At 43.8% G+C, this 23,643-nt stretch overlaps 1 protein-coding gene across 2 annotated transcripts in view; it reads left to right on the forward strand.

Annotated features, from left to right (window-relative positions):
• The window catches only part of Ssh2 (slingshot protein phosphatase 2), a 254,058-nt gene that overhangs the window by 218,951 nt on the left and 11,464 nt on the right, over positions 1 to 23,643 (forward strand). For both annotated transcript variants that reach the window (XM_051158006.1, XM_051158005.1), the window contains 5 exons: positions 2,071 to 2,164; positions 2,278 to 2,406; positions 6,912 to 6,958; positions 11,351 to 11,497; positions 17,077 to 17,277. In XM_051158006.1, coding sequence (XP_051013963.1) covers positions 2,071 to 2,164; positions 2,278 to 2,406; positions 6,912 to 6,958; positions 11,351 to 11,497; positions 17,077 to 17,277 — 618 coding nt within the window. The remainder of the gene's footprint in view (positions 1 to 2,070; positions 2,165 to 2,277; positions 2,407 to 6,911; positions 6,959 to 11,350; positions 11,498 to 17,076; positions 17,278 to 23,643) is intronic.

Consider the following 23,643-nt stretch of genomic DNA (forward strand, 5'->3'; position numbering starts at 1 on the left):
CTCTTCCTACCCAAGTCAATTGAAAGGTCTGTAAAGAATAGTGAGAGCACAGGGGAGGGGGAACCCAGATGGACTTGGTGCTGTGCTGTGCACAGTTTGTATGTATAACCGAAGAAGGCCACACACATGTGTGGGCCCCAGTGTACATCTAATGTACATGGGCCAGAGAAGAGAATGACCTTGTTCAAGGTCACACCAACTGTAAGCAGCAGGGCTATGATTAAACCTGGCTCTTTCTGCTCCCAACCTACCCTACCTCAGAGTGTGAAGGAAACTGTTTGACTAGGAAAGCAAACCCATACATGCATACAGCTGCTAAAATCTGTTTTTATTAACACATCTTTTTCAGTCATTTCTTCCCATATTAGCTGTGTCCAGAAAAAAACGAAGCCTAGATAAGAGTTGTACTCCTAGTTACAACAGAAATGTCTTGGCGAGAACAGCACAGTATTAGCTGTGTGCCGCTTGGTTCACAGGAAGCTGAGTGCCTGAGTAGTGTGGAGATGCAGCACGCAGCTCTGGAGATTACCAAGGCTATTTTTGCAGCCAGTGATAAGGCTGTGAGCAGCAGGAGCAGGCAGGGTGCCTGAAGGCTTAGGCCATGTCCAGTTCCAAATAAGGAGATGCAGTGCAGACACCTTTCTCGAGTAGGTAGGAGCGAAGATGGGGCAGAAGGAACTCGGATTCTCCATACTGTGGAACTGTGCCGCTAGAGAGAAGCATCCAGTTACTCTGAACCAAGACTTTTCTGGTAGTGAAGAGTCAGCTGCTGGGGCTGACTTCATACTAACGTCCCAAGAGTATATATATTTTATTTGTTTGTTTGTATCTTTGTTTGTTTCGGAGGCAGGGTCTCACTATGTAGCCCTGGCTATCTCCTAGAAATCACGATATAGACCAGGCTGGCCTGCAGCTCAGCCTGCTGGGACTAAGGCATATGGCACTGCACCCGGCCTGGAGTAATTTTATGTTAAAGAAGTAAGAAGAGTAGAAAACAACACAATGTTGCAAATAGAGAGCTGGGCTGGACTTCGGGTGTGACTTGCCTGCTAATGTATGTGATTATCAGTGTATCTTTTAACATGTTTGCTTCCTTAATTTAAAAATTAGTATAAAATTTTCACAGAAATGGCCAGGCATGATGGCACACGCCTTTAATCCCAGCGCTTGGGAAGCAGAAGCAGGCGGATCTCTGTGAGTTCGAGGCCAGCCTGGTCTACAAACTGAGTCTAGGACAACCAGGGCTACACAGAGAAACCCTGTCTTGAGAAAAAAAATTCACAGAAATAAGCAAGAAGAAAAGTATTGTGATACACACCTATAATTCCAGTACTTGGAAAATGGAAGCAGGAGAATTGAAAGTTCTAGGCCAACCTAGACTACACAGCAAGACATCGTCTCAAAAAAAATCACAGAGCTGTTCTGAGTTGCCATGAAAAAAGCAAGTGTTTTGGGTGGAAGTATTCCATGCAAATAGCTGACCTCTACAGCCCATTTTAGAATAAAAGTTGCCTTGTTGGAGGAGGCTGGATCGGTCGGTCCTCCCTCCTAGCTTAGCGGCCCACGGCAGTAAATGATCAGTATAGGATGGCATTTTAAGATCCACTTCTATTGAGAGTAACACCACTCGTCTACCCAGATGGGTATTCTAGCTCAGTAAGTGATAGGATCCAGGGCCACTTGATAGAAACGGGAGGTAGACTTACTACACCCAGCTTGTCTTTGCTTCTTTGTAGATCTGTGTATTTATGATGTATTTAAAGACACAAACTTATAGAACCTGTTTATGTCATTTTTACATGTTTACGTTGTACTTTTTTTTTTTAATTTTGGTTGGTTTTCTTTGGAATGTGTTCTTGTTGTTAGTTTTGGTGTTGGTTTTAGACACCATCTCACTATGCAGTGCCCACACTGGCCTTAAGCTCACTGTGCAGTCGAGTGCAGTCTTTATTGGCTTCTGCAATGTGAATGTGAGAGTGAGAGGAGTAGTTTGGAAACATAATCAAATGGTAAATTCATTGCTTTGACTAAATTCTTGTTGATGAAGAATCACTGCTTGTCTATTCTCAGACCAACTGAACGTGAACGAACCGAAAGGCTTATTAAAACCAAATTAAGGGAGATTATGATGCAAAAGGATTTGGAGAATATCACATCCAAAGAGGTAAGCCGCTCCGAGCCCTCCGTCCCAGAGCTAGAAGCAGAACAGCACTAGTTACGGAGCTGAAAACGGTGGTGAAAACACGGGCCTCTTTACAGAGACTGTTACTGTTTCAGATACGGACAGAGTTGGAAATGCAGATGGTGTGCAACTTGCGCGAATTCAAGGAATTCATAGATAATGAAATGATAGTGATCCTCGGTCAAATGGACAGTCCTACACAGATATTCGACCACGTATTCCTGGTAGGTCTTAGGGTCACTTTAAGTGGTATTTTTAAACTAGCTTTGGACTCTAGAAATAAATCGAAGCAGTTGTTGTTTTATTATATTTAAATAAAATATAACTGGAGTGGAGAGATGGCTCATTGGTTAAGAGCACTTACTTTTCTTGCAAAGGACCCTGGTTCAATACCCAGCACACACATGGTGACTCAGAACCATCTGTAACTGTAGTTCCTGGGGCCCTGAGGGCCCCTCCTGACCTCAGCAGGCACTGAGCATCTACCTGCTACACAGGCATATAAGCCATCAAAACACTGGTACACATAAAATAAATAAATCTAAAAAACTTTTAATGTAACTAACATTAAAAGCGTAGGCAGGCCAGGAGAGGTGGTGGCACACGCCTTTAATCCCAGTACTCAGGAGGCAGAGGCAGGCAAATCTCTGTGAGTTCGAGGCCAGTAGGGTTCTCTTACACAGAGAAACCCTGTCTCAAAGGAAAAACAAAACAAAAAACCAAAAAAAAGCCTGAGTGTGGTGGGAATATTTATTCCAAGGAATTTAGCAAATGCTACAAGCCAGGGCTTTCTTCCTCTGGGTTGTTAAATATGCCATCTGTCTTTTATAATACTCAAAGTCAAACCTGTCAGTTGGCTGTGGATACTCTAAACAGGGTGATATTTATGCTTTTCTCCTGAACCTGTTTAAGACCTGATACATCGTCAGAGCAGATGGAGCCTACTTATAACAGAAATCTTTTATTTTTTTAAATAGCTCATTTATTTTTATTTTATGTACATTGGTGTTTTGACTACATGTATGTCTGTGTGAGGGTGTCCGATCCCCTGGAACAGGCGTTACAGACAGTTATGAGCTGCCATGTGGGTGTTGAACCCGGGTCCTCTGGAAGAACAGCCAGAGCTCTTGACTGCAGAACCATCTCTCCAGCCCTGTAACAGAATCTTACTGGGCTGTATTTGCTTAGTTATTTTCTGGAGTGCTGAGGATCAAGTCCTGACCTTGCATCGGTTCCACATATGCTGCACAGCTTAGTACATCCTTAGCCATGGACTTTTAAGCATAGAAAGCCATGACACAGCATCTTGAGGCCTTCAAGTTACTTTTCATGATTACCAAGAAGTTTGTGATGAAAAATTATTCTTCATAGTTCTCAAACATCCAGTGACCTGAAATGCCTCAAGGAAGACTCACACAGAGACTAGTAGGACACACCCTCTAAGGCTAAAGAGCTCTAGTTCCATATGTATGTGGTAATAGGAACAAGGTTAACAAGGATACTTTTCTTTTTTTTTCCCCAAGACACGGTCTCTCTGTGTAGCCTTGGCTGTCCTGGACTCACTATGTAGACCAGGCTGGCCTCGAACTCACAGCGATCCGCCTGCCTCTGCCTCCCGAGTGCTGGGATTAAAGGCGTACGCCACCACTGCCAGGCTCAAGGATACTTAAAAGCAAAGGAAAAATGCTAAAATACCATTTTTGTTTCCATTTCCTATACATTTTATGCTTGTTTTCGAGACAGGGTCTCTCTGTGTAGCCTTGGCTGTCTCTGTAGACCAGGCTAACCTGAAACTCACAGAACTTCCCCTGCCTCTGCTCCCGAGTGCTGGGATTACAGGCATGCGCCACCACAGCTTCTTATCCTTACCCATGGAAAGGCCAGTACTATCTCCATGCGCTTTCTAATGAACACATATGTGTCCTGAACTGCTTAGAAGCCAGGAAAACGGCTAGAAGACGCTTAACCACACAGAAACTGACTAACTGGAGTTCTGTAGTCTGAATATTCAGTAGTTTATCTTACCATGCAGTCACACCCAGTACCATCAAAAGCCTGACATCTCAGAGCGTGTTTGTCTCTAGTGTGATTCATAGGGACCATCGCTATGAAATTACTGTGCAAAGCTGAATTACAGAGGATCCTCTTTTCTAGTACTTCTGAGAGGTGGGATTTCAGGCGCATGCCACCACGCCCAGCTTAGATTCCTCACCTTTTTTATTTTTATGTGTATGTATGTGTGTGCACCGTGTTGATGCAGAGGCCAGAAGATCCCTAGAATTGGAATTATGGACATGATTGTGAGCCACCCTGTGGGTGCTGGGAATCGAACCTAGGTCCTCTAAAACAAACAGCAAGCCCTCTTAACCACTGAGCCATCCCTCCAGCACCTAGTTTTTACTTTTAAAGTATATATCTGTGTACATATTTTTGAATAAAGAAAAAAGACTCTTCAATTTAACATACAGTTTTTTTTTTTGTTTTTTTTTTGTTTTTTTTTTGGCTTTTTCGAGACAGGGTTTCTTTGTGTAGCCTTGGCTATCCTGGACTCACTTTGTAGACCAGGCTGGCCTCGAACTCACAGCGATCCACCTGCCTCTGCCTCCCGAGTGCTAGGATTAAAGGCGTGCGCCACCAACGCCCGGCTCTTAACATACAGTTTTGTTTTCTAAAGAATAGAGATTTCTTTCGATTGTGAAGTTTTAACATTTTTTAGCTTGGTTTTGGTTGTTGGTTTGGGTTGAGTTGTTTGTTTGGTTGTTGTTGTAGTTGCTGTTTTTGAGGCAAGGTTTCTCTGTGTAGCCCTGGCTGTCCTGAAACTTGCTCTGTAGATCAGGCTGGCCTCCAACTCAGAGATCCACCTGCCTCTGATCTCCTGAGTGCTGGGATCAAAGATGTGAATCATTTTCTTATTTAAGGAAATAACTTCCAAATAGGAGAAATCTAAAATTTAATTTATCTAGTGTGCAAATTGAATGCTTAAAGATGTTGTCTAAGCATTTTGTTGTGCTTGTTCTGATGGCCTTCTCTGTACCACATGGCCTATGTAAAAACCCCTTTGTCTCCCAGGAAGAATCCACTTTCCCAGCAATTGCTGTGGAAAAGGAGATGTATCCTAGTTTCCAGTTGCAGAGTTACTTTTCTCAAAGTCATCTCATTTCATGCATAGTTGCCGTGCCTGGAGCTCGGCCGGACTCTGTGAGGCGGGGCAGCCAGCCTCCCTCCCTCTGGAAGAGTGCTCCACTCAGCACCATGCTGCACAGAGATGTGCTTATTAGAAAGGGAGCGGCTGATAGGGAGAAGGAATGTTTAGAACATAGTTGAGAGGAAATCTGCGAAAGACAGACTGGCTGGAGGGAAGCCAGGTTATGATTAAGAAAAAAGATTCATCTAAATCCTCCTAAGATTGTCCTTTCTCTGAGCTGGAAGCCTTTGCCCAACCAGTTGTTACTGTCAGCAGCTCCCCTGGAGGCTGGCTGATTTGGCTGAGAAAAACCTACAGGTGAGTAGAGACCTTTTACAGAACAGCAAGGTTTGGTTGGTTGATTTGGTTTGGTTTGGTTTTTGTTTGTTTTAGCTGAGCAAAGGAAACATGAGAGTGTTGGACAGAGTACTTTGCTCAGGAATAAGGTGGCAGAATTTTTACTATTGGTTATCTTTGTCAGGATTTGACGTTTACAGATCCTTTCTACCAGAGAGGTTCAAATAAAAGGCCACCAGCGGCTTATACTTGTGGTGATACAGAGAAGGTATAGCATTGAAACAGTCGTTAAATAGGTCACTTTTGTCATATTCGTAATTTCTGATCCTGAACCAGAAAAGTACATGCCATAAACTTCTCTTAAAATGGAAGGCCAGGAGCCGGGCGTGGTGGCGCACACCTTTAATCCCAGCACTCGGGAGGCAGAGGCAGGCGGATCGCTGTGAGTTCGAGGCCAGCCTGGTCTACAAAGTGAGTCCAGGATGGTCAAGGCTACACAGAGAAACCCTGTCTCGAAAAAAACCAAAAAAAAAAAAAAAAAAAAATGGAAGGCCAGGGGCCAGCAAGGTGACTCAGCAGAACCCACATCGCAGAAGGAGAGAAAAGACCCTTTCAAGTTGCCATCTAACCTCGACATGCATGAATGCGTCCTCACCAACACACGTGTGTGTATAGACACACAGAAAGAATTTTTTTTTAATTAGGGCTAGAGATGTACAACAGTTGGTAGAGTGTTTACCTGACCTGAACACAGCACTGTGCTCAGTCCCCAGCACCATATAAACTGGGTTTACTGGTGCACCCCTGTAATCCCAGTACACAGAAGATGAAAACAACAGGCTCTGAAGTTCACGATTATTGGGGTCAGTAAGATGACTCAGTGGTAAAGACGCTTGCCCCCAGCCTGACAGCCTGACAGCCTGAATTTGACCCCAAGAACACACATGGTGAAAGGCAAGAACCAACTCCTGGGAGTCACACTGTCCTCTGAGCTCCACATACACACTGCGCCACTTGTCCATTCACACGTGTGCACACACTCACCACCCCAACCCCCAAAAAGATCATTGTTTTTGCACTATCCTTAATAAAAATTATATGTGATGACATAAATTTCCTGGTGCTTAGAGGCATTGAGTACATGTTACTGAGTCACTGTGTAGGAGCTGTTCCCCCAGTGTTCCTTTTCCAATACTGTGTTTAGCTGACTTGCTGATACTCACTAACTTTGTCTTTTTGGCTCCTTAGGGCTCAGAATGGAATGCCTCGAACTTAGAGGACCTACAGAACAGAGGGTGAGCACACAGAGCGATGCTGACACCCCTGTACAACAGAAGTCCCTGTTTAATCTTTGTATTTTCCTGTTGAAGAAGTATCAGTGGGTAACTTTAATCTGAGAGTTGCTTTCAGTGCTCGGGTATAATGGGACAAAAATCAGAACAGTTGTCCTCTCGCTGCCTGGTCCTCTTCCCGCCTCAGAAAGATCGGTTGTAGTAATGGAAGGGCCTTGGGGAACAAGTTCCCAGCCAGCCGTGGTGGCGCGATCCCAGCACTCAGAGGCAGAGGCAAGCAGGTCTCTGGGAGTTCAAGGCCAGCCTGGTCTACAAAGTGAGTCTAGGACAGCCAGGGCTGTTGCTTAGAGAAACCATGTCTTGAAAAACCAGAAAAAAAAAGAAAAGAAAGAAAGAAAGAATGAATGAATGAATGAAAAGAAAGAAAGACAAACAAATCCCAAGTGTTTGGTACTCTTTAAAAATCAGTTGAGTGATAACTCTGTCCTAGGCAGAGGGCGAGGAGGGTGAGTCATGGCTGCTGGCAGTTAGTCTGCCCATTAGAGGTTCTGACAGGTACCGGCCATATCTATCCCCTGCTTTTTTCTCTTGACAAGAAAGGTATTTTATAATTGCAAAAATGAACTGCTAGTTTTCATAGAAATAAATCCAAGGTATGAAGATTTAATTGCTTAATTGAAGTTACAAAAATTAGTATAAGTTGAAAATGTTTAATTAGTACGGATTGGTCTGGCACCTTTAACATTAGAGACTTTTAACACCTTGGTCTTTTGAATTTAGTCTGCCTAGCTCACAGCTTCACACCAAGATGGTGTTAGTGTGACTGACTGGTGAAAAATTCACACACGTGGAAGAACAGTCCTTGCCTAATGACAGACGAGGGGTACGACTTCAGAGACCTGGGCGCCCACCCTGGGCCTTCCGTTTACCCTTGTAAAACTAGATAAATTAGGGGGCTGGAGAGATGGCTCAGAGGTTAAGAGCACTAACTGCTCTTCCAGAGGTCATGAGTTCAATTCCCAGCAACCACAGGGTGGCTCACAACCATCTATAATGAGATCTGGTGCCCTCTTCTGGCCTGCAGGTGTGCATGCCGACAGAGCACTGTATACATAATAAATAAATAAATGTTTAAATAAAAACTAGATAAATTGTTCACTCGTAGGCTTCTTGACAGGGCCCTCGAAGATGAGACCCTGTTTGCACATGGAAACATTGATTCTACCTGATCTGCAGAAATTCACTTAAATTTCCTCAGCAGTGGGTCATAATTTTTGACAGTTTACAGTCCTGTAAAGTTGTAAAGTACTAGAAGTCTAGTAGTTTCTAGAAAACTTAGATATGATATTTATATGAGATCTGAGATTTGATGTAGCACTAGGCTTTCATCTTAGCTGGGGATGAGACTCGTCCAGCTCATGGGCTGCTTTTATAAAAATGTTAAATTTTTATTCATTAATGTGGTGCCACGTGATGTCTGGGTATATATATTTAATGTTTTAAATCAACTTTGTCGTCTGGAGCATTTTTCAACTCTTTCCACTAAGTACTTTTATTTTTATGTGTATGGGTATCGAGCCTACACGTATATCAGACACCCTGAGCTCGGGTTGCCGACGGCTGTGAGCTGCCATGCTGGGAATCAAGCCTGAGCCCTCTGAAAGAGCAGCCCGTGCTTTCAGCTGTTGAGCCATCTCTTCCACCCCATGTCAGTTCTCGATGGTGAAAACTTTCGAGACTGTCGTCTTCCTTTCTGAAATGTACAGTATGTACCGTACTGGGGAATAGCAACAACCTTTTTACTCCTCTCAGGCTAAACTACAACCTGCAATGGAATCTAATTGTCTTTAAAAACAGAATGATTGCCTGGGCGGTGGTGGCGGTGGTGGCGGTGGTGCACTCCTTTGACCCTAGCACTTGGGAGGCAGAGGCAGTTGGATCTCAGGGTTAGAGACCAGCTGGGTCTACAGAGTCATTTCCAGAACACTCAGGGTTACACAGAGAAGCCCTGAATGGGGGTTGGGTGGGGGACAAACAGGGGAGAGGAGAGAGAATGATTGGATGTGCAGACATCTACTTAGGTCTTATTTCTTTTTTGTTGTTGTTGTTTTATTTTGTTTTTTTAGTTTTTCGAGACAGGGTCTCTCTGTGTAGCCTTGGCTGTCCTGAACTCACATTGTAGACCAGGCAATATGCCTGCTTCTGCCTCCTGAGTGATGGGATTAAAGGTGTGCGCCACCACCGCCTGGCTTTTTTTTTTTTTTTTTTTTTTTTTTTTTTTTTTTGAGGCAAGGTTTCTCTGTGTAACCTTGGCTGTCCTGGACTCATTTTGTAGACCAGGCTGGCCTCGAACTCACAGCGATCCGCCTGCCTCTGCCTCCCGAGTGCTGGGATTAAAGGTGTGCACCACCACACCCGCCTAGTCTTACTTCTTAAACTCAATGAGTCTTAAGCTTTAGTATGCCTCTCTATTCACAAACTGTGTACTGTTCCCTGCTAATATTTTATGGTATTTCAAAATGCAGTTCTGACATTAAAGTCATTTCCAGATGGTCTACCTACTGACTTTGGAAACTAACTCCAAGTTTTACTTTATATAAACTCACATAATTGCTAATACAGAAAAAAAATTTCAAGGAGTTACAGTACCAATCAGCACTGGGCATTTTTCATCTCTGAAATAAAATTAATTAGGAAGTTTGTACTGTCTCTATCCAGATGAACCAACACTCCAGTACTGAAGTATAGGGTTAGAAATAGGAAATTGAGGGGGCTGGTGAGATGGCTCAGAGGTTAAGAGCACTGAATGCTCCTCCAGAGGTCCTGAGTTCAATTCCCAGCAACCACATGGTGGCTCACGACCATCTATAATGTGATCTGGCCGGAAGGTAGAGAACTGTATACATATTAATAATAAATAAATCTTTTTAAAATAAAAAAAAGAAAAGAAATAGGAAATTGATTAGCTTCTATTAAGTTTTTGTTGCTATTATTAATGTGGGGGGGGGGCACATTTGTGACAGTTCAAGAGGAGGCCAGAGCAGCAAGCACTTTAAACCTCTGAGCCATCTTTCCAGCCACTCATCTTTATTTTAAATAAAATCAGCAAGCCAGGCATGATGACTTAGGCCTTTAATCCCAGCACTCAGGAACAAAAAGCAAGTGGATCTTTCAGCCTGGTCTACATAGTGTTCCAGCGGAGCCCGGGCTACATAAAGAAACCTTGCCTGAAAAAAATAAATAAATAAAAATAACTGTGCTTGCTTTTTCTTCTAAGCATTGTATTGAATGTAACTCATAGTGCAATATAATTGACACAACTAAAACATACAATTCTGTGGGGTTTAGTTTCTGAGTTATGCAAACTATGTAAACCATTTTTTAAAACCAGACAGAGATGCTGTATGCTTCCTCAGTCATATTTCCCTTCTTATCTCTAGAAGCAGCTAATGTCATCACCTGACTGCCACTTCTCGGCTGTTGTGAATGGTGCTGCTATGACCACCTGTGTGCAAGTTGTGGCGAGACTGATGCTGTGTTGTGACTCTATGTCTAGCCTTCTCGTGAACTGCTAAGCTATTTTCCACAGCAGCTGTACCATTTTACATTCCTACTGTGTGCTTCACTTTTTAAATTAAAAAAATCATTTCTATTAGTAGGCTTTGGTTCTATGTTAAAACAAATTCAATTTATGTCTCAGATATTTTGGGCCTATTTGACCTTGACCAGACAGTGATTATATTTCTTCCTGTAGTCTTTTTTTTTTTTTCCCCCTTCCTCAGAAACTGAGTTTGTAGAGCCCCACATTTGGCTATTTAAAGGAAACAGTGTTGCTACAGTAAACTCTAGTGATGCTTAAAGTCTATTCATCATTGAAGGGAAAGGAGCTTTTGTTAAATTAAACCCAAGCGTTAATTAAGGTGGTGCAGGGAGAGAGGTGGTGGAAAAGTTTTTAATAGAGAAATCCATTTCTGCCAGCATCTCAGTGAGTGAGAACTCTTAGCAGGAATGCAGCCAGGTAGACTGAGGGAGTGCCCGGGTCAGCGCTGCATGGGCCCTCGCCGTTTTCTTGCCTAACAATCTGGCGTTCAGAAAAATAAGAAAATCTTCCTTTTCTCTTTTTTCTTGGAGTATATCAATAGCCTGATTTTAACAAACAACTTCCAAATGTAATTTTATTGTTGGTAATTTTAGCAGCAGAAATTGCTAGGTTGTGGGTCTCAGGTTGGTTTTTGTATATAGACACCAAGACTGTTTCCAAAGGCTGTCAAAGATGAGATCATGCGACCGTATGTAAGCTGGAAACGGACTTTAGGTGCTGAAGTTGGTAGACAGGATCTGAGAACCAGCTTCCGCCTGAGTAACAGGATGTGCCCTCCCTTGGGTTCTTCACAGGGTGCGATATATCTTGAATGTCACTCGAGAGATAGACAACTTCTTCCCTGGAGTCTTTGAGTATCATAACATCCGAGTATATGACGAAGAGGCAACGGACCTCCTGGCTTACTGGAATGACACTTACAAATTCATCTCTAAAGCAAAGTGAGTACTGTCTCCACACATTCTGATCCCCTTCCTGGTGTAAACATGGCAGCGGAGACTGAGACATTTACTACACAGAACTTAGAGAGAAGCATGTGAAGAAAAGGTTATAGTCATTCATGACCTAACACTTTCCCTTTAAGCAAATGAAGTCCCTTAGACTAAGATGACCTCACACATGGCCTGGTGGTGGGGTGCACACCTTTAATCCCATCATGCAGGCGGCAATAGCAGGTGGACCTCCGAGTTCGAGGCCAGCCTGTCTACAGAGCAAGTTCCAGGACAGCCAGGGCTACACAGAGAAACCCTATCTCAAAAAAGGAAAAAAGAAAAAAATGGAGGAAAAACTTTCTTTTTGAGAAAAAGTCTCTCATTCTGTAGTCCTAAATAGCCTGGAACTCTACATAGAGAAGCTGGCCTCGAACTCACAGAAATCTGCCTGCTCCTGCCTCCAGAATGCTGAGATTAAAGGTGTGCATTATCCACCAAGCCTGGCTCTCGATTAAATCCTCAAACTGCCACTGGGAATATTTGTAAGTTGTGTAGTAAAAACCACTGTGAGCAGGTGAAATGCCAGGCCTTTCTGAGTGCAGGGAGAGGCCTGACGAGCTTCGAAAGTCTTCCTAGTCAATTGGCTCTGTTCCAGACACTCTACATGGTGAGCGTGTTCTCTCGCCTTTCCTTGAGGTCATCGTCAAATCAATTGGCTCTGAAAGCTCTGAAGGGAAAATAAAATAAAAGCTCTGAGGACTTCCTTTCCCGGTCTTATTCGTCATTTACTGGGGAGCGTCACAAGTGAGCTACTTGGCCGTGTCCCTCTTCAGAAGGAACAGCAGTCAAACTGTCTTTCGTAGATGAGAAACACCTCTGTTTTAACTTCCTTATGAAATTCGTCTACACTCCCTTAACAATCTTGAGAGACAGGACAGGCACCAAGTCCGTTGCCTCTCACAATTGGTGGAACAGGATCATCAAATGCATTTGTTTCCTTCATTTTGTAAAATAGTTCACACCTTGGGCTTCCAGTGCTCTGTGAACTCTCAGGAACAGCAGAGGCGTTGGAGCTGCGCTGTTCTGGCTGGTTGGGAGCCTGTTCCAGATGCTTCAGAGACCCAGCCTCATGCTTCTGCTGCTCTGGCAGCACTTTTGACGCCAAAGTCTGCATTAATCAGGGTTCTTTAGAGGAACAGAACTTATTGGGGGGAAATGTACATAGGAATTTATTAGAATGACTTACAGCGGTTGCCTACGAACAGAACGTACAAGAATACAGTAGTCGTTCAGGCCCCAAGGCTGGGAGCCCCAGCTGGTATTAGTACACACTGGGATCCTGAAGGGCTAGGCGCTAATGTCAGCCAAGGAATGGACTGGATAGTGAGGGCGAGAGGCGAAGGGGGAGGCTTCCTTCTCCCGTGCCCCTCACATGTGCTGCCAGCAGAAGGTCTTCCCACCTCAAAGATGACTAAGAGCGATGTTGTTGTTTCCAGACAGAGTCTCTCTGTGTCTTGGCTGTCCTGGACTCAATTTGTCCCAGAACTCACAGAGATCCGCCTGCCTCTGCCTCCCTGAGTGCTGGGATTACAGGTGTGTGCCAACATGCCTGGCTTTTTTTTTTTTTTTTTTTCCGTGACAGGGTTTCTCTGTGTAGCCTTGGCTGTCCTGGACTCACTTTGTAGACCAGGCTGGCCTCGAACTCACAGTGATCTGCCTGCCTCTGCCTCCCAAGTGGTGGGATTAAAGGTGTGCCCGGCTTTTAAATCATTTAATTAAGCAAAATCCCTCACAGATGTGCCCAGTTGGTTTGGGGGTTTTAGATAATTCCAGGTGTAATCCAGTTGTCAACCAAAATAACCATTACAAGCATCGAGGTTGCAAATAGAGGCAGTCAGTTCATAAGCTGCCCAAGTTCAGGTCAGAGTCTGTGATATCTCTTTCTAGAAGGCCCCGACTCCTAATATAATATGTGAGGCTTAATTGAGACAGCAGGGACTGAGGGGTGAAATTGAAGTGTGGATTAGGTGAAAACTTAGATCCTTCTTAAATAAGTTAGAAGTTGAGCACTTAAATGTTAAATTTATATTTTGGGGGCACCAAACCAAACCCCACCACTTAGAAAGCCCAAATGAAAAATGCAGGCACATCAGGCCTTCAGTCCAGCACTCAGGAGGCAGAGGCAGGCAGATCTCTGAATTCAAGGCCAGCCTGGTCTACAGAGTGAGTTCCAGGACAGTCATGGCTACACAGAAACTCTGCCTCAGAAATAAAGGAGGGAGAGGGACAAACTATTTTACATAGGTTTGTCCAAATTTACACACATTCCATACCTGTAGGCAAAAGCCTAAAATATGATACATCAGAGTTGTTAAGAGCTCATTTGGAATGTAGAACACATGTCAAAATTTTGCCTGAATCACTGCATCAGCTTTCTAACTATAGTCTGATAAGAGTGCTCTAGTTTTACAGGAAGGACCAGAGAGATGGCATCAGTACTGCCTGATGACCTAAGTCTAATCCCAGAACCACATGGTAAAAGTTGAGAGAAATGACTCCTCCGAGTCATCCTATGCCCTCCACAGGTGGACTCCGATGCCCACCCATCCACATATCAAATAAATAAGTACAGTTTTAAAAAGATATTTATTTATTATTATGTAGACAGTGCTCTGCATGCGTATATGTCTGCGTGCCAGAAGACGGCACTAGATCTCATTACAGATGGTTGTGAGCCACCATGTGGGTGCTGGGAATTGAACTCAGGACCTCTGGAAGAGCAGTCAGTGCTCTTAACCACTGAGCCATCTCTCCAGCCCCAAGTGTAGTTTTTAAAATTAAGAGAAATTATTCCATACTTGTGTTCTTGTAGCTTCTCTAGTCACTGGCTTGGGTACCTCAGGCTCCTTTGCACTGATCATTCTTCCCTCACTCATGGAGCTCGTGTCTCCAGGAAAGCAAAATTATACACTGCTAGAAGAAGGCGCGTCAACCATCAGTGTGGTCAGTGAGCAAATGAGTAGCATGCCCCCTTATACGCACACGTGCGTGTTTTAATTATGGCAGCAGTTACTTGAAAGGATTCTAGAATCCATGAGAAGTAGCTGTAAGAGTAACAGTTCTTTTCTGTAGGTTTTTTAATACGCCTTCTTCAGCAGCTGGAGGATGTGATCAGCAGGTCCATAAGTGTATTCGTGCATTTAACTGATCCTTGAAGAGTGGCTTTGTGCTATGACACTACAGTGTTAAAATTACAACATAACTGAATAGTGTCTATATCCAAGACAATTAGCCTTTACCTGAGGTGTTTTGTTTGCTTTGTGGTAGCATTGTTTTTGTTTCCTTCCCTTGTAGTGAAAACCACAGGGACTAGGGCACAGCTCAGTGGTAAAGCATGTCCTTAGTATGTGTGTAGCCCTGAGTTAAGTTCAAAGCACACTGTAAAAAATGAGCTTTTGCATTCATGGGGTCCAGGGATGGCTGAGGTAGGACAGCAGCATCAGGGATGGGCCGAGAGGAGCTGGTGGCTCTTTGGCATCTCTCTGTGTACTTTAACTCTCAAGCTTTCCAGCTGTTTGGGGCAGCTGGTTGCAGTGAGAAACTCTGAACTTTCTTAACTCTTTAACTGTCAGGCTGATGGCTCTGGCTACTGTACTTTAACTCTTAAATGTTCAGGCTGGTAGCCTTGCTATTTGGGGCCACTAATTGTGGTGAGAAGAAAGAAAAAAACCATATATTTATAAACATAGGGAGCTCCCACAAATCATTCATAAAAACATATATAGGCAATCAGACAGATGGGCACATGGATAAAGCAGGGGACTTCAAACAAATTCTAACAGGGTTCACAATTTCACATATGCAAACAGACAGACAGACAGACAGAGAGTCAGACAGACACACTTTTGGATGAAACAGATGGCTTCAACAACTGCATAATTCTGTTTGGGTTTTTATATCATCTAATACAAAGGGTCTCAATATATGTAAAAAAATTACCTCATTCAAAATAGATACAATCATTACGTAAAAGGTAGTTTCAGTGGGACTACTGATTGTAAGTTCTTTCATTAGAACTGTATCTAGATAACTTTGTTCATTATAAGTTTAAAGCAATAGTTTTATCTATATGCTCATTATGAGTTCAAAGCAGAAGTTTCATCTTTTTCTTATTTCAAATGTGCATTATGTATTCAAAGCAAGAGTTGTTTTATGTCAATGTTTTTCTAAGAAACAGGTATCTGTCTTGTCTTTTCTAGATAACCATTTATTCTTTGTTTTTATATTTATACGGTCTTTCTTATCATGGTGTACACCTAGGCCTTATCCTTGAACTAACCCTAAATTATTAATTTGTTTCCATCTCGTTTTCCTTCTTGGTGTAAATCAAGTCCTCACAGTGCTTTAGCTGATTTTCAGGAGGGTAGAAGTTACTTGAATCAGTTCAGAATCATTGTCAAGAATTATAAAACCATCTTCATAAGATTCTGCAGGAAATGTGCCCAACAGTGTGAAGCAATAGACAGTGAGAGTCTGCCATGCCAGACACATGAGACAGGCATGGAAAGGCAGCACAGCAACAACAAGCAGTCGTGAGGCAAGATCCCTGGGGCGCTGCCTAAACCAGGGGTACACCCATTCGTCAGCTGTGCAAAACAACGAGTGGCCTGCCTCCAGGAAGCTTACTTGTTTGCTTTTGCCAATCCAGCATCTGATTGCTCCCAGCAGCATGCAAAAACAAAAACAAAAATCAAGCAAACAAACAAAAGCAGGCAGCTCTCCTTCATCCCGCCTTCATCACTGAGAATGGCATCTGATATGTCACACACCCTCCTCCAGTTCCCTGGGACTGTGGGAGCCTGGGGAAGTGACCTCTAGAGTTGTGTCCAACCAGAGAAGAAACACCCCCTTCATTTGCGCTTCCCCCCCTCCCACCCCCGCACACAGAGCCCGCCCTGGGAACTGTAACTAGAAGCTTCTCTATTAGAATAGGTCAGATGAGTCATTACCACACCTGTAGCTCAGGAGCATACCAGCCAGAAGACATGCCTGAAGCTGTGAGGGAACTGGCCCCTTCCACACGGGGACTGAGCTCTAGCTCAAGATGTAAAATTCCCCTCTCCGCTCTGTGATGGTCAGGACACCACCACATTGAATTTTAATTGTCTGTTTTCTCTAACTAAATCTTGTCCTTTAGGATAAAAGCTGTGCTTTACTTAAGTTTATGCTGACACCTTGTACATTATTCTGTATGTGGTGCATTCTGGGTAAATCTTTAGTGAGTGGATTAAGAGGCTTAATACTAAAATTGAAAAAAAGAGCGATGGTGCCCCACCTTTAATCCCAGCATTTGGGAAGCAGAGGCAGGTGAATCTCTGAGTTTGAGGACAGCCAGAGACAAACCTTATCTTAAAAATAAATAAAGAAGCAAATAATAATTGTTTAAAAGTACAGTTAAAGATGAGAGCATATTGTATAGCAAAAAATAATTTTAAAAAATGGCAGGGCAATACAGCAACCTCCAGTCCAGCTCTCACACTGTACTATCTGTTGTTGTCCTATCTTCTTCACCTCAACCTCCCCACTAGGAAACATGGATCTAAGTGCCTTGTGCACTGCAAAATGGGGGTGAGCCGCTCGGCCTCTACTGTCATCGCCTACGCAATGAAGGAGTACGGCTGGAACCTGGACCGAGCCTATGACTATGTGAAGGAAAGGCGAACAGTGACCAAGCCCAACCCCAGCTTCATGAGGCAGCTGGAGGAGTACCAAGGGATCCTGCTGGCAAGGTGGGGCTCACGTGTCTGTCTCCGATTCATTCCTCTACACTTCCTTAAGGCAAACCAAGAATCGTTTTCTGCACGTAGTCTGATTTGGATGTGATTTTTTTTTTTTAAACTTGGATTTGTTTCTCTATCAATTTTTTTCATAATATAAATATAAGATTAGCATGTGAGATTAGACATATAACCTTTCAGGTTGTTTGGTAGATAAAACTAAAAGAAAAAATAGAACTACATTTCAGTTTTCCACTAGGGTGCAACGACCTGTCAACATTCTTATAAAGCTGGCTACAGCTGCCTCATCCAAAGAGATACCCGTTGTTCCTAAGGTACTGCTGGTGTTCCCTAGAATTTTTGGAGGGGAAAAAATACCCCAACTAATAGCAGAGCTTTTTTTTCCTCCAAGTATTTAGTTTTAGCTGGCAACTTTGTACAACGCATTTGATGATATACCCAGAAACAGCTTGCTTTTAAAAAAAATAAATAAATAAAAACAATTAAAACTCTTTGATCTGTATGAAACTGAAAAAAAAGTTACAAAGGGGAAAAAACATCTTAGGTTCAATATCTACAAATAATAGTCAAGATTGCCTTGCCTGTTTCTCTAGGTTTTGTTTTATCATACATTTTGATAGATACTTTTCCACAAAAATTATTTTTCAGCCTGCCCTTCTACCTAATACTGTGTTCAGTCACTTCCTGTGTCAATCAGAAACAGCTGTTTTCAATCATAACTCAGTGGTTGATTATCAAAATGCTAATTCCATTACCTTTAAAGGTTAAAAATCACCTCGTCTACTCGTGCATCAGACAGTAAATGACCGAGGGTCACTTTCCTGAGCTGTCACACGCTGAAGTCCTCTGACTTGAAAGATTGGGCTTGTTTTCCCAGGGAGCAGCTCTGGGTTGTGTTTTTAGGGTAATGACACAGCTGTCTAAGAGCAGTTGCAGCTGGTGCCAGGGTTTGACTCCAGGAGTCTCATGACTTGATCTTGACTCTCAAATCTGGGCTGTTTCCACAGAACAAAATGTTAAATAGCCTTCCAGCCTATCCAGGCGAGGGGCCACCCTCCAGCCCCAAAGAATTGTGAAAATGTGACCACAACACAGCATTACGGTTTCCACTAAAAACCCCTCCCATTTGCTCAGCATTTGGAATGGTTTCATCTACGCCTCGGTCTTAGAAGCTGGGGAGTACTCACCCCTCCTCTGTTTCAAAGAAGTTCTAGGTCTTTTCCATGACACTTTTAGATTAAATCAGAAGATAGGACACAGAAGTTCTTTTTGGCACAAGGAAAAGGTGCCTAAGCACTTGAGGAGAACAGGAATACTACATGTTCCCAGACAGGCACAGCACACGTGGCGGATACGAGGCAGTGTCCTCATGTGACCTACTGAGAGGAAGGACGCCACACGTCCTGCCAACTTGAGTATTTATTCTGGAATCCCAGGCTACTGCAAGCTGTGGGATTGGTTCCCCTCCCCCATTGCCCCCCCAATATGTGGTTTTTCTTAGATGTTAAAGGAATTTCAGAAAAAAAAAAAGAATGAATGGCAACATGAACTACAAAATCACACTTCCTCTTTCCTCTTCCCTTCCTTTCCTGTTCCATCCTGACTTCCTGGGCTTGCCTCATAAAGGGAGGGTGAGCTCCAGAGAGAAAAACACAGAGTCTGCATCATTGGATCTGGCTAGTGCCCCTGGTCACCCGATTGCTGCAGCCTTCAGAAGAAGTCACTTGGTGTTTCTAGTCCCTACCTGACCCCCATCTGTAAATAAAACATCAAGATGAGACAGAGAGGTGGTACAAGCCTTTTAACTCCAGCACTTGGAGGCAGACAGGTCTCTGTAGGTTCAAGGCCAACCTCGTATACATATCAAGCTCCAGGACAGCCAGGGCTAGAGAGACCCAGATAGATAGATAGATAGATAGATAGATAGATAGATAGATAGATAGATGGATAGATGACAGGTACATACATACATACATACGTACATACATACATACATGCACACACATACATGGATAGGTAGATAGGTAGATAGGTAGGTAGGCAGGCAGACAGGTAGAATGTTCATTCTGAGCCAGGCATGGTCCAGGACAGCCAAGGCTACACAGAGAAACCCTGTCTCAAAAAAAAAAAAAAAAAGTTCACTATAAATTTTTTTTCACAAAATAACACTATTTTTTTTTAAGACAGGCTATCACATACCCCAGGCTAGCCTTGAACTTATTATGTAGCCAAGGCTGGCCTTGAGCACCTAAGCCTCTTGCCTTATCTCCCAAGTGCTTAAGTCATTCATTCTTTTCCTTATTTTTAATACCCCTGTGTATTAAAGGTCACTTCTTGTCATCTCTTCTCCATGGTTACATGTTATTGACAGCACTGGCATCAGCCTGCCGCCCACCATCACAAGCACACTAACTCCCCAGAAACTGGAATGGGATGTGATGTCCAGGCTAGGGATTTCACTGAGGTTCCTTTTGGCTGCCAGGACTTCCCATGGGGTGTGTTCTAGAACCAAATCCTCCCTCACTGTCCTTCCACTTGACTGGTGTCACCTGTGTGTGGTGTTCTACAGAGGAAGAAGAACCTTCCCCAAAAGCCAGTTAGGTAGACAACCACCGAAGTTTGGTTATTTCTTAGTAGTATTTTATTTCCGTATCTTGTATTTCCTATCCTAGGAAACACATGGTGGCTCTCAACGACTTGTGGTCATCCCAGCATCCTTTAACTGCAGTCACCCAGAGCAGCACTGGGTGGAGCTGGCAGCTCCCTGTTGGAGACAGCTTCTTGGTGCAGTGACCTCTTAGTAAGGCGTTTTTGAAGTAACATCTGAGTTGATTAGAGTGAGAACATGAGGGTGCCAGTCGCGTGCCAGCCCCCTGAAGTGCAAAGGACTTCTTACAGCCTTCAAAATAGCATTGGTAGCTTAGAAACAGCTGGTTTACTCTTCCACTTGAAGACCTAGAAATGATGGTATCATTAAACTATTGGTATTTCTCATACTGTATTTTTTTTTTTTTTCAGTTTCTGTAGTTGTGGGGTGGTAGCAGGCAGAACAAGAGCCAAAGCTCTTCCTTAAACTACAGGAGCTCTTTGCTCTTCTGTGTCCTGATCATGCAAGGATCCGCCAGATTTGTGTTCTGTCAGACAGCTTCAAGTTTCAAGCAGACCATTTGCAAGCTGGACCATGTGTCTGTGGTATCACATTCAGGCGTAAAGGGTGCAAGGAGGAAGAATTAAGTGACAGCTAGAGAGAACTTGTGCCTTATGTCCTCAGGCATGTCCATTTGATTCTTAAAGAACCTGGTCATGAAGGAAGAAGGGGCAGGCATTTCTTTTTTCCTGGCTTTCTGGTGAAGAGCAGTCTAGCTAGACACAGCTGTAGGTCAGCCGCCGGGAGGCTGAGCTGAAAGCACATGGATTTCTGGTTCCATGACAGCCAAGCCTAGTTGTGGCTTAAAAGGATGTTTTGGGGTTTTTTTTGGTTTTGTTTTGTTTTGTTTTGTTTTTTTAGACATATTTATTTATTATTATGTATACAGAGCTCTGCCTGCATGTACATCTGTAGGCCAGAGGAGGGCATCAGATCACAATATAGATGGCTGTGAGCCACCATGTGGTTGCTGGGAATTGAACTCATGACCTCTGGAAGAGCAGTCAGTGCTCTTAACCACTGAGCCATCTCTCTAGCCCAAAAGGATGTTTTTTAATAGCTTTCCAGTTAAATAATCAAAAATATCCAGGACCATACACAGCTCACAGAAACACCCAGTGCTTTCCTGCTCCCTAGAGAGTAATCCTGGTCCGACACTTCTGGCAATGTTCTCTGTATATGTTTCTAAGAGGTGATGCTTTTACCTAATGTGTGACAAGAAAGCAGAGGCAACAGAGTGGAACGTCTTATACACCTTACCAACTACATTTCCTTCCTGCTCTTCTAATAAGTAAAAAACCAAACTGTTACCTAGAGTGGCCCAGTCATTTGTGTGTCTGTGTTTACATGAATCCAAATTCAGGTCAGAGGCCACTCAAGGGAGGAGAGATCTGAGGCATGGTTGCATCATCTAGGCCACAGGCCAACTCTGAAGTTCCTTTTGGCAACTTGTTTATTTACTTGCCTGCCTAGGATGGGAGTTGGGGGTCAGCTGGATTAGAAGTTAACAGTTTAAAATAATAGGTATGAGCTAATGTTGTCCTTCCAGCCCTATCAGTGTCAGTGTTAGAATACACTGCTTTCCAGATGGAGCCTCACTGAGAAACAGTCTAGTGTTACCAGTAAACCCTCTGATGCACACATGCCCTTTGACCCATGAATTCTACTCCTGTTATAGAAACAGCCACAGGAACGTCCCTGGCAGTGTTGTTTATGGTAGCCTAGACTATTTGTTAACCATATGGATAAATTAATTGTGACACCTTTGTTTTCACTTTGTGAAAACACATTTATATACAGTGGTGGAGCTTGAAAACACATAAGCCAAAATGATGCTTTTAGGATTGGGCGTGGTAAGCGTGCCTTTAATCTCGCAGAGGTGGGCACATCTCTGTGAGTTCAAGGCCAGCTTGATCTTCCACAGAATCCGGGAGGGAGGCAGCCCCATTGCCAAGGCGCAGAATGCCGTCAGCAGGGAGCACGTGAAGTTGTGCTTTCACGGTGATAGTAATGACTGGTCTGTGCCAGAGAGCTGCCTACCACTCTGCTGTATAAGTAGGTGTCAGATGCATTCCCAGGCCTCAGTAGAGTCAGTCCCCAGAACAGAAGAAAGTGGCTGCTGAGCAGCAGGCTGGGTGGCAGCCACCTCCTCAGAGCACTCTCCGCTTACACTCATAGCGTCACCTCATAGTCCCTCCTGAGTGACAGCTTTTTAATGTAGTGGATTTATTCATTTTACGTATGCGTGGTTTTGCCTACATGTGTGTGTGTGTACTGCATGTAATCTTGGTACCCATGGAGGTGAGGAGAGGGCATTTTGATCCCCTGGAACTGGAGTTACGGGTGGCTGTAAGCCACCATGTGGGTGCTGGGAACTGAACCTGAGTCCTCTGCAAGGATGACAAGTGTTCTTAACCGCTGAGCCGTCTCCCCACCCCTGACTGTTAAGTAATTGGCAAGCCTTTTTTAAAAACTATACTTAAGGGGCTTCTCAAGGTGATGGAAATGTCTCATCTGTTTGTTGGCTAATAAAATCAGCTGCTACTTTGAACAGCTACCCTCTGAGCTGTCTCCTCAGTCACATGCATCACAGGAATTACCCTAGCGTGGTGTGTGAGAAAGCCTGATTGAACAGCCCCATGATAAGCGACAGTGTAGAAAATAGAAAACACAGTCGTATCTAGGCCTGGAAACAAAGGCCTAAATTTAAGAAATAAACTTTGATAGGAAGCACACTGGCCTTGGTTGGTAGTAATATGCAGTTTAGTCCATGCAGGCCCCTCCCAAAGGCCTCGCACTTATTTGAGATTTGTGATATGTTGTCTCCTCCTAGGGGTGGCTGCAGGTCGTGCAGCTTGATGAGGGGAAAATCCACTGTACACCTGGTTAGCTGGTTATAACTTATCTTCATAGACAGATTTGGCCTGTTCCCTACGAGGCAAAGCACCCCATTGTGAAGGCCTGAGTCAGAGCACCCCACCCCAGCGGCAGAGGGAGTTGAGAGCAGCAGGTGTAGAGTTGAGAAGAAACAGAGTCACATGAGTGTAGGTACATGACTCAGCAGAACCCATGGGTGGCCCCAAGCCCAGGGCAAGTTGTCTGAGGCTATTGCCCATTCCGCCCACAAGTTAGGTAACACTTTGCTTATAAATCTTGGGGACTGTCAAGCACCATCCTTAACATCTAATCCCTGAGGCAGGTGATCCTGACCAACCGTACAGGCAGCTGAGAAATTTTGGCAGGAGGCATGTAGTTTGAAGTGAGTCTCGGCCCCACCTCAGACTTCGCTTCATGAAATAACAAGAGAATGACTGTGATGTGGTCGTCAGGGTTGGTGACTAGCCTTCTTTGGCCCACGTATTTTTCTAAGTCTTGTCTCAATTTCTAAGATCTTTTGGGAAAAGCCTGCTTTTTATGTTCATCCTTTTCATTCTGTGATGGAACATTCTCCCTGATTTACTAGGCCACTTTTATTTTCAGTTTCTAAGAGTGATCACCTTAGCCAGGCATCCCATGGACCACATAGAGAGCCTGTATGTGTACACACACACATGTTGCCTCTGTTTCTTAGCAATTAAACTTTATTATGTAACCCAACTAGCTTATAAAAGAAGGAAAAAGGTTAAAGGGACGAAAGAGTGAACCTTCCGGTAGCCGTTCCACGGGACGGATCCTTAGGTGTCTCTCTGGCCGGCGTGCTGATCTAGCTT

Source organism: Acomys russatus, chromosome 16 (genome assembly GCF_903995435.1).
Source record: "Acomys russatus chromosome 16, mAcoRus1.1, whole genome shotgun sequence".
Taxonomy (NCBI): domain Eukaryota; kingdom Metazoa; phylum Chordata; class Mammalia; order Rodentia; family Muridae; genus Acomys; species Acomys russatus.